The 11,432-nt window shown below is 33.5% G+C and overlaps 1 protein-coding gene across 1 annotated transcript; it reads left to right on the top strand.

Annotated features, from left to right (window-relative positions):
- The first annotated feature begins 1,547 nt into the window (after nucleotides 1-1,547).
- Nucleotides 1,548-8,947, top strand: LOC106720840 (facilitated trehalose transporter Tret1). The gene is made up of 7 exons (XM_014515638.2): nucleotides 1,548-1,618; nucleotides 1,992-2,147; nucleotides 2,540-2,742; nucleotides 3,031-3,217; nucleotides 3,470-3,852; nucleotides 3,927-4,038; nucleotides 8,499-8,947. The coding sequence occupies exons 1-7, from the start codon at nucleotides 1,573-1,575 to the stop codon at nucleotides 8,777-8,779; spliced, it is 1,368 nt and encodes a 455-aa protein (XP_014371124.2). The 5' UTR covers nucleotides 1,548-1,572; the 3' UTR covers nucleotides 8,780-8,947.
- The last annotated feature ends 2,485 nt before the right edge of the window (nucleotides 8,948-11,432 follow it).

Below are 11,432 nucleotides of genomic sequence, written 5' to 3'. Positions count from 1 at the left end.
ACGAAGAAGCGGGTAATAGATAGTCTTTTTATATTAACATTATCCATTTAATTTTATATGTTATTTTTGTTGGTAACAATTTCATGTTATTTATTACAGTGTACATTACGTGACCAAGATATTAATCCTCATTTTCCTGCCAATCAATTTGCTTTGAGCTTTAACAACGTGAGTACAGGGTAATTGGATTGAAGACCCTAACACAACGTTGCCGATGTTTATCTCAATTTACTTGTCTTACTTTCGCTTAGGGATTTCGATACAAAACTTATCTTGTTTAGATTTATTGTTAGCTTTATAAAAGTTTTTTTCATATTTTTACCCGACTGATCTCTGTGGTCGACTGCACTGAATTTAGTGGGGTGATCGCAATATTGTTATGACACAATTGCAACAACAGTGGAGACTCAACGTGAATGAAACTTGTAAAGTGTTATTTAAGTTGATTTTTTTTTGTAAATAAAAAGCAGGCAAACGAGCAAACGGCTACCTAAATGCAACAAATAGCGAAGCGACCGCTGCCCATAGACATCCAAAATTACAGATTTGTTGCGTACTTTAATCGACGGAGGAGATTCCGTCCTAGAAGCATAGAAGAGGGTATTTATTTCCCTGTCTTATGTGTCCCCTCTACCTTCCACTTAGTACTTTTTTTTTAAAGAAAAGACTGAGAAGAGAATGAGGGCTAAAGTTAGGCCCCAGGCACGCACACTCATTAGACTGTACGCAGAATTACGTCGTCTTCACACGTGTCTTTAACAACGTTTTTGTTGAATCGTCACTGTAGTTTGATGGTAATTGTAGACCTCAACGACGCTTACATTGTAATGTAAACAGTAAACTTATTCTTAAACTCTTATGAAGATTATCTTAACATTTACGACTATTTATCTAAGATATCTAGTTATCTTCGACAAATATGATTAAACAATAAGAAGTCTTTGTTTGCCGCGATTATGTGCTAGTTGGTTAATACTGTTGCAAAACTGTATTTAAATCATATTGTTATGTCTCTTTCTTTAATAAGAACGAGAGGGACAACATGTTTTAATTCAAGTGTTACTATGTACAGTGGAAACCTACAGCAATAATAATCATATAACAACAAACACCATTCGTACGCAGTGACTTTTGTTTTGGCTTAAAGAGACGTTAACATTTCTGTATTGCATATAGAAGAACATAGAGGTCATAAATGGTATGGTGTGAATACATCGTCTCAACTGAGTTTACGGTTTTCAATTCTGACTTGACTTATCGTTTTAAGTCTGTTTTTTAATTTAATTTACATAATGAAAAAAAAAACACGTTAAATCATCTGTGATATTATTCTAACTTCTTCAAATAGGATTATAAGCACTGATGCGATATCAACACACATACTAAGCTACGATAAAACACCTTAAAGGTATAATAAAAATTTAGTAAAACAGATAAGCGGATGGTTATCCAGTTTTAATGAGAACTTCCAAAAAGTAGTTGTGTTTTAGTTACGTAGGTATATAAGTTTGAAATACGTAGCTTTTTTTTTTAAAGAACACCAAAGATAACATCAAAGTAAAAAAGAAAATCATGTTCAAATCACCTCGATTTAGACAGTTTGTTATAATAGGAGTAGGTAAGTACGGAGCTTGATAATATTTAAGATTAGACTCGGATCTTGGGAGCCTATCACGAAAATTTGCGAGAAACTGATCTAGCGTCCTCGACAATGACAAATCTCATAAAAATTTTGACATATTTTCTCGATGAGATCACGAATACTTTCTCGCAAATTTTCGTGCTAGGCTCGTGATATGTGAAATCCAGTGGATAGGATAATTAAAAAACGCAATATTAACAATTAATCAAATTAGCAAAAACCTCACTTTTAAGTGTCTTAACTAAAGTATGTTTGTAACAATTTTAATAGTTTGCTTATTCTGAATTGTAAATGAAAGCGGGTGATTTAAAAAATATGGGTGTTAACATTTAGATATATTACTTTGCAGTGAACTTGACTATAATAACAACTGGCATGAGTCTGTTATGGCCATCGCCTGTGCTGGTCAAACTTCGCAATGCAACAGAGACGCCATTACATCGACCAATCACCGACGAGGAGGGCTCATGGATAGTTTCTATCCCATCTCTTTGCTATATATTCAGTAAGTTTCTCTTAACCAATAAACGTATTCTGATAAATAAAATGCTAGCCAAATACGATTTTACATGACGCTTTTCAAAAATACCATAGCATGTTTGGCAAACTGTAAAGTTTGATGAACTATGAAAATTATGTCGGTTATATTTGCAGGGTTAAAACCGTCATACAAAACCTAAGGTGTGTAGCCTTCATAAGTCCACCATTTATGGACCCTTGTCAGTTATGGCAAATCTAGAGCTATTTTAAAGCGTTAAGTATAATATGATCTTGCCTTGATTGTTCTTCATTAAACTGTCACAACCAACTTGTAAGAGGCACACCAATTGTGAAAATGTTAGAAGCATAAAGCGGTTGTCACAACAACAAACTTGTCACTTTAAATTCTTGTTTCAGCACTCAGTCTTCTAGGTATGTTACAAGACTACATCGGGAGAAAGTATTGTGTGCTATTGACTTGTATTCCGAAGGTGTTAATGAGCATTCTTTTCATCTTTGTGAAGGAGGTGTGGGTATTGATTTTGGGGCGCGCGATCATTGGTATTGCGGATTTCTTCTTGCTTTCAATTATTCCTGTTTATGCTTCAGAAATCGCTGATGTGAGTGATTATTTATAAAATTATTTTAGTACTATTTGTTATTGTAAAACTATAGATATACTTGTTAAAAATCTGCAATTATATAATGTGATGTTTTAACAGTGGTAGACGCGAGCAACGCCAACACAACGTCTGTTGCTCAATTGGCCGGCTAGATCGGTGAAATACTACGACCACACAGAAGACAGGCGTGAATTACTCGTTTCGTCTGATGAATGTGCGTGCCGGAGGCCTGTTTCCTGCTTCCCTTTCCACCCTTTTTTTATAATGTTTTTTTTATATTTACAGAAACACCTACGTGGAGCTCTATGTACATTTCTCCAAGTGTTTTCATCAATAGGCGGTGTCCTGACAATGTCGATTGGCCCGTTCGTGTCATATACCTCATTTAGTATAGTATTCGCTGTGTTGAACTTGATTACTAGTATTCCCATATTATTCTTACCTGATAGTCCATATTTCTTGTATTCTAAAGGTAAGATTTTTTTTAAAGTCACCAAAATTTGATTATAAGTTACATAAGACAGTGATGTGATAGATTCCATTTGATTTAAAACATCCATACAAATGAAGTACAAAAAAATTATGGACCAGAAAAATACCTTATGTGGTACAACATTGTTTTTGAAAAAAAAAAAGTCATTCAATTAAAGTTTAATTTAGGATTTTAAATCTTAAAATATAGAAAATAATAGTAATAATTTAAAATAATTTGAAATGGTTTCAGGAAAAACAGACGAAGCAATTAAAGTCCTAATATTTATTCACGGCTTGGAACAAGTGGCCAAAGAAGAGATTATAATATACGCGTCCTCTATGAATAATGAAAAAGTCAATAAAATAAAATTAATAAAGAACCCAGTATTCTTAAAATCGCTTTTTATATCTGTGGTATTTGCCTTTTCTACTCAACTAGTTGGATTCACAGCGGTATCGTTTTATTTGCAAACGATATTGGAGTCTACAAAAACTAATGTAATGCCTGAAGTAGCATCAGTGATAATGAGTTTGATACAACTGTTTGCGAGCTTTTGTTCGACGCCAGCGACTCATTGGTTTAAAAGAAGGCACATATTAATGTTATCATTCTCTGGTATACTTGTAGGAATGGTAAGTGATTCTTCGTGACGAATGATTAGAAATACGCCAATGGCAACTTTTCTGATAATAGTTTTCGTTTTCAGGTTGGTTTAGGTGCATTTTTTAAAGTGAGAGAAAACGGAAATGAGATTATCGGTTTTATGAATTATTTACCATTGATATCATTGTTTTTAGTTATTTTTTGTTACAGCGCAGGTATGAATAAATTTAATCTCTATTAAAATACATTAAGCAAAAAAATGACACTTAAAGATTATAAATGCAAAACTTTATAGGCACATTGATATAAAAGTTTAATGAAATAATGACTACATACGGACCCATAAGATGATCTTTCATAGTCTTAAACAGATAACCTTTTTCTTTAAATTATCTTATTTTTTTTTTTTTTGCCCTCCTAGACCACGTCCTTCCAGCTGTAGCTCTTATTTCGTCTTCCCACCTCTTCTGTTGTCTTCCGCGTTTCCTTTTACCGTTTTTAGGATACCAGTAATTAATGACTTTGCTCCATTTATCCGCTCCGCGTAGTGTGTGGCCAGTCCACCTCCATTTGAGTCGTTTTATTGTTGTGATGATATTCGTTAGTCCAGTTGTTTTTGTGATATATGTGCTTTTGATTTTGTCAGTTTTTTTAATGTTTAACATGCTTCTTTCCATTGATCTTTGACAAACTTGTAGTTTTCTATAGTGTTCTTTTGTGGGTGCCCAAGTTTGGCAGCCGTATGTTAATACGGGAAGTACACAAGCGTTGTAGAGCTTTCGTTTTATTTGTACGCTCATTTCTTTATTCTTCATGACTTCTTTCAGCGACCAATATCTCTTCCAGGCTTTACCTATTCTTGTTTCTACCTCTTTAGAGTTTAGACCTGTTGGTGAGATTATTTGACCAAGGTATGTATATTCCTGAACGTATTCAATTTCTGTGTCGTTTACTACAATAGGTTCTTTTAAGCTATTTGTCATTACTTTTGTTTTCAGTGCATTCATAGTTAATCCTACTTTGCGGCTTGCTTTATCTAAGTCTCTTATCATCTCGGTTAATTCAGTCGGGGAGGAAGAAAGTATAACCAAATCGTCTGCGAACCTTAAGTGAGTCAAGTTTTTGCCGTTTATGTTTAGTCCGTAATTTTCCCATTCTAGTGAGCGGAATATCTCTTCTAGGACCGCCGAGAAGAGTTTTGGCGACAACGGGTCTCCTTGTCGCACCCCTCTTTTTATCGCGATGTCTTGACCTTCGCGCTCAAGTTTGATTTTTGCGGAACTGTCGTTATATATATTTTTAATTATTCTTATATATTTCTTGTCAATGCCTTGGTTGTTTAGGGTTTGCCAGATTGCTATATGTTCTAGTGAATCAAATGCTTTACAGTAGTCAATGAAACAACAGTAGAAGGTGGTGCCATATTCATTGCTTTTTTCTATTATTTGTTTGATTACATGGATATGATCTAGCGTTGAAAAATCACTTCTAAATCCAGCTTGCTCTATTGGTTGGTTTTCATCCAATTTTTTGGTTATTCTATTCAGGATTATTTTAGAGAAGATTTTGTAGATGTTTGACATCAAGCTTATTGGCCTGTAGTTAGATATGTCGCTCTTGTCACCTTTTTTATGAATGAGGACAATCGTTGAATTTTGCCATTGTTTTGGAATAGTTTCTGTTGTCAACACGTCGTTAAATAGGAAAGTTAAAATTGGCACCAAATCTTCTTTGTATGTCATTAAAAATTCGTTTGTTATATTGTCGTGTCCCGGGGCTTTATTTCGTTTTTGACTTTCTATGGCTTTTTCTACCTCTCTTGGCAGTATTTCCGGAATGACACTGTCGTCTGATAAGTCGATTGTATTTTCCGTTGATTTGCTAGAATACAATTCTTTGTAGAATTTTGTAGCTACGAGTACTTCAAGTATGTCTTGACGTCTAGTTATGTTGTCTCCTGATTTATTTTTTACTTTTGATATCCACTCTTTTTTATCCACTAAGCTGCCTAAAGCCGATTTGATACCGCCGGTCCTGGCTATATAGGTTTCGAATAGTTTAAGTCTATGCCTTTTCCTTTCATTTCTTAATCTTTTCCTAATCTCTTTGCTTATTTTCGTTATTTCATTTCTTATGTCTTTCGACTTGTTTGTTACTGCCAAAAGTCTTGCTCTTGTATCCATAAGTTCTTTCAATGGATCAGAAATGTTACCTCTTGTTTGGGCTTGTTTACTTTTGTTGATTGAGGAATTAATTATGTCGTACAATGCATCGTATTTGTTTTGAGTAGAGTATCCTGACACCAGTTCGGTAAATTTTTGGAGTCGCCTTTTTAGTTCACAATGTGTTGCGTTATCTAAGTTCATGTTAAGTTTTGTTCTGTATGGTCTTTGCTTTTTAGGCATTTGCAGTTTTAGGTTAGCTCTGATTATTCGATGATTACTGTTGAAATTGATATTACTGATAACCCTGCAATCTTGAAATTGTCTACTTTGATTTGTAAGGATGTAATCGATTTCGTTCTTATAGTTTCCTCCGGGTGAAATCCATGTCCATCTGTTATGCTTGCGGTTTTTGTATAGGGTATTTAGTATTTTTAAGTTATGTTCGTAGGCTAGTTCGAGGAGTTTATTACCATTTCGTGTTCTTTTCCCGTAGCAGTAAGGTCCTAGTACAAGGTTTTCCCCTGGTTTTCTTTCTCCTATCTGTGCGTTAAAATCTCCCATAACTACAATATTTTTGTGTGTGTTCTCTCTTATTGTATTGTTAAGTTTGTCGTAAAATGAGTCGATTTCCGCTTTACTAGCTTGCTCTGTAGGAGAGTAGATTTGTATTATCGACCAAATTACATTGTTAAATGTTAGATTTAGTACCGCGATGCGTTCGTTTATTCCTATTATTTCGTCTATATATTCTTTAACATTTTTGTGAATTAGAAATCCAACTCCATGTTTTCCTAGTGTTTCACCTTTGGAGTATAAAATGAAGTTTTCGTATTCCTCTATTTTGTCTCCGTGGCGCCTCACTTCACTAAGGCCGATTATGTTCCATTTGATATCTTTAAGTGCTAGGATTAATTCTTTTAGACTCTCCTCCGTTCGCAGTGAGAGCGTGTTAAATGTAGCTAAGTACAGAAGTTGCTTTCTATCTCTATTTGTTAATGCAGAATGGTTTTGTTCTTTTGTTAGGATTGGAGGGATGTAGTCAACTTCCCCCACGGTGACTAGCCGGCTTGGGGTGCGTTTAGTTGTCTTCAGTTTATTACTTTTTCGTTTATCAATGTCGATGTTGTTGATGCTGCTGTCGATGGTTTTGGTTGGTTTTTTAAATCGTTGAGTGATGTTGATCTAGATCTTGCTACATAGTTATATATATTATTCGTTTTATTGGCTTTTTTCGGTGCTGATGTGTCATGTTTTGTCGGTGATTTCTCGGGAGAATCTACTTGGTCTCGTTTTCTTTTAGCGTCATTTGAATCTTTCTTGTCTTTAATTATGAGTTTATCTTTTTTAATGTATGCTATTTTCCCTTTTTCTCTTTCTTGGATTAATTGAGGTATTAGTTTTTTCCTTTCTTCTAAAATTGCTTTCGGTAGGTCTTCCTTGATGTAAAATCCTGGAGTAAATTTGTTTTTGCTTCGAAGTATTAAGTTTCTTTTCCAGGTTGAGGTAAAACTGACTAATAGGGGTCGTGTAGAACTTCCTTTAGCTCCTAGTCTATAAGCTTTATTAATTTCGTGTGTTTGGATATTTATATTGGTCTCTTTTTCGATTATGTTTTTTATGTCTTCTATAAGTAAGTCACTCTGTTTTGTTTCTTTTACTCCGAATAATATTACATTATTTTTTCTTTTTTCATTTTCTAAGAATTCAATTTTCTTTTCTAAGATGGTTACTGTAGATTTTAGATTTTGATTTTCTTCTAGAACTTCAGCAAATTTATCTTCTAAAGTTTTCATAACGCTTCTCGTAACCAGTTCTGTTATTTCTATTGTTTGGGTAGTCAACTTTTCTGAAATTTTATTGTATAGCAGTTCCAGTTGATTTTCCATAATTTTTGGGGAGATTCTTACGATGGCAACACTTTGTTATCAATTTTCGCAACAATTGTCTATGGTGAGACTCAATTGTCAGTATGACGTATGAGATGTCACTTTTGAACTTGTGAGGTGTCAATTGTCAATCTTTCAATACGTCATTTATGATTTCTAGTTATATGTCAAGTAATCTGTCACTTTTTTAATATGTCTCTTACCTTCTTTTTCTTATTTTTTTACGTATCTAACATTTATTTATTAATATCTTGTGTTTTGTTGCTTCTTATGAATATTTGAATGTCTCTCGTTTTTTGCCTTCCTTATTGTTTATTATTTTACAGTATTTGCATACTCCAAGTCCAGTGAGACTTTTATTTCAATGTTGAATACTTTTGTGCGTCACACTTGCGGCACTTTGTTCCTTTATCATTTTCGGCACTTATAACACACTTTTTTTTTAGAAAATGATATCACATGTAGGTTGTTTCTTCCTTTTTTCTTTAGTATTACTTTCTTGGCGATTGCAAACGATATTGAATTTTAATTAATTGTATTATACAGAGGAACTGTTACACGTTTGACAGCAGCTGTCACATTTAAATTATCTATTACTTTTTAAATTGTAATTTTTGATTTCAGGTATAGGAACGTTATTGTGGATATTAGTGGCAGAGTTATTCGATGGTCCGGCGAGAGCACTTGGCGTTGGAATCAGCCTAATGTTTGCTAGTTTGGGCATTTTCATTAGTTCCAAATATCTGGTTGCGTTAACGACTGCGGTCGGTCCAGCTATAACGTATTGGTGTTTCGCAGTTGTATGCGCATTGAGCTGTATATTCGCATTTTACTGTATACCAGAAACTAAAGGAAAAACATTTAATGAAATACAAATGGCTATTGCTGGGCAAAAAGTAAAATGATGATTCATTAATACCAAGGGAGTAATCTAGGGGGAAAGGGGGGTTACAGTATTTTTTTAAATAATTTAGTGAAATACTGGCAACTCTTTTTGTGTTATCTATGTGGATATATAGGGACTGTAGGCATCTAAATATCTTGTAGTAGAATATATAATTTATAACTAAACAACTCACGCCATCTGGTGACACACATGTAGTTTCAATGACTAGCTCTGAGTTCACCTTAGTACATGATAAATGTATAGACATTTAACGTGTTCAGAAGAATGTAAATAAACTTTCTTAACTTTTATAAACTTTCGTATATAAACTTTCATTTTATGTACCTGTGATTGTATACCTTAGTAAAATCCTCTTTCATCGTGTCTTAAAAGTTTAAGCGTAAAATCATTTGAAAAGCAGCGAGATAACAATCAATTTCCTTTGGACATGTTTCCTTACTTTCTTAACGGCCAGTGAACATGAATGCTGGCGTACGCCTTTGAAAGGAATAGTCTTTGTGTCACCTACGGCCCTGGAAATACAGTACTAAATAATTTATTGTTTTTAAGCTTTATACTAAGTTAAAATAAGCATAAAATAGTCACTTAAACAAAGAAGGAACGCAGAAGTACAAATGCTAAAATTTAGTATAGTACTTCAACGTTGAAGTGGTTCGTTTTAAACCAGAGGTCTCAAACTCAATTTTGCAGAGGGCCATATATTAAATTTTGAATTCGTAGATGGGCCAGATTGAAGATAAAAAAAATGAACTGAATTAATATAACATTTTATTTTTAAATTATATTTAAATGAAGTCTAAAAGCTCTAAAAACTTGATACTTATTTCTGTGACACATTGCGATCGCGGGCCGCATCTTTGACATGACTGTTTTAAACCAATGCGTTAGCTAAAAACATGTAACGCTAAACCCACACAGTTGTTTTAGGAATATACGGTTTTGATAGCCAACGTCAAAGGATTCGGGGTGATTGCGTAATAAAGATGGACTATCTGTTAAATAACTTTTCCATTTGATTAGTCATCCTCGTTTGGAGCGGGTAATAAAATCAGTTTTATGGCGCTCGACACCTGCTAATGAAATTTTGTTTTACCTAAAAATAAAATTTATGACGTCATAAATCATCATATTGATATTGTCCTTTATCATTATAATAATTCTAATTTATGTGTTTTCTAACTGTTCATTAATGATTCAATATGGAAGAAAGAATCTTACTGTAAGGTTAAAATATAAATCAAGACTTTATTTTAGACGTCTCATAATAAATCTACAATTAAAACTCTGAGTAAATGTTTTTATTACCAGCAATATATTTGACCCATATTATAAGGTCCGGTACGTTTTGTTTCGTAAATCAAACAATAAAAATTCCCCATGTGACCCACGCTGATTTACGTCAGACGGACGGACAAATTAGATTGGCAAATATAATTTGGACGTTTATTGGACGATCTAGTGTATTTTCCGCCTCAAGAGAGTTATGTGAAAAAAAAAATTGATATACGCTTTGGTATACGACTGACAATTTGAATAAATTATCGTGGGTTTTATATGAGAAGGTAAAATATTATGAGATGGCAGTATCTTTCAATATTCATTTTTTCGTGTAAGTTCTAGGCTCTCTAGATACATGTATACTGTATACTATATACTATATACCTATACTACAATATATAAATCAATGCAATGCACAAATTCTTTTCTCAATAACTTTGTTTACAGATAAAGTTTCTTACGACAAAATCTCGCGAACAATGTTTTTTCCTAAATGAAAGTGTATTGCTTATAAAATAGTTGAAAAGAAAGAAAATTCAATTTTTACGACGCAATAAAATCCCACTCCAGCAAAAGAACTTTCCACTAAATTAAGTCATTCGTTCACTAGATCTGGGAATAAAATTTTATGACGTCTTGCAATATCACAAATGCTGCAATATTGTCATTTCTCAGCGGAAAATAATAGTAACTAAAACTTTATAGCAATTATACTGAAATTCTTCAATTTTTTTATTATAATAAAACTAGCTTATCTGAGCCGGTTAAGGAGACGATGCTATCGCGATTAATTCTGTCAGAAAATAAACAATATGACAAGTCCGCTAAAGTACGAAAAAAAAACCTATGACCACTTTTATGACATTGACAAGAGGGCGCTAGTGAACTATCATAATTTAGTTTGACTTATTTCTATCGGGTCAGATATCGTTGTCGGTCTAAGCAATATAAAAGAACAAAGTAAATCGATAATATTGAGAAATTTGTCATCATCAGAGGCACTTCAGCATTGGCTTACCCGGGGATGATTATAAAGTACATAATGCTCTATGTACATGAGTAAACTACAAACATTGCCTGTTTTATAGAACAGGATAATTTGTGCGGCAATCTTCAATATATCACTATCAGAAAGTGAAAAAGAGAACGAGAACGTCAATTGTTTTTGAGTCAATTAAGTGACATTTAATAACCGCCCTAAGGCCTAATTTAAAAAAACCTTAAATTTCGGAAGATAATCAAATAAGGAGAATGCCAACTTTATGGTGTATGCCAATAATTTTGATGATCTAAATCGAATTCGATAACAAACAGGTACAAAGTGGGGTATTAAATTAATTACACACGTCTCCGGAGCCATGGCTGACTTAATT

The sequence above is a fragment of the Papilio machaon genome, chromosome 22 (genome assembly GCF_912999745.1).
Source record: "Papilio machaon chromosome 22, ilPapMach1.1, whole genome shotgun sequence".
In the NCBI taxonomy this organism is placed as follows: Eukaryota; Metazoa; Arthropoda; class Insecta; order Lepidoptera; family Papilionidae; genus Papilio; species Papilio machaon.
The sequence above is the reverse complement of the archived record's forward strand: the minus strand, read 5'-3'. Positions and strand labels throughout refer to the sequence as shown.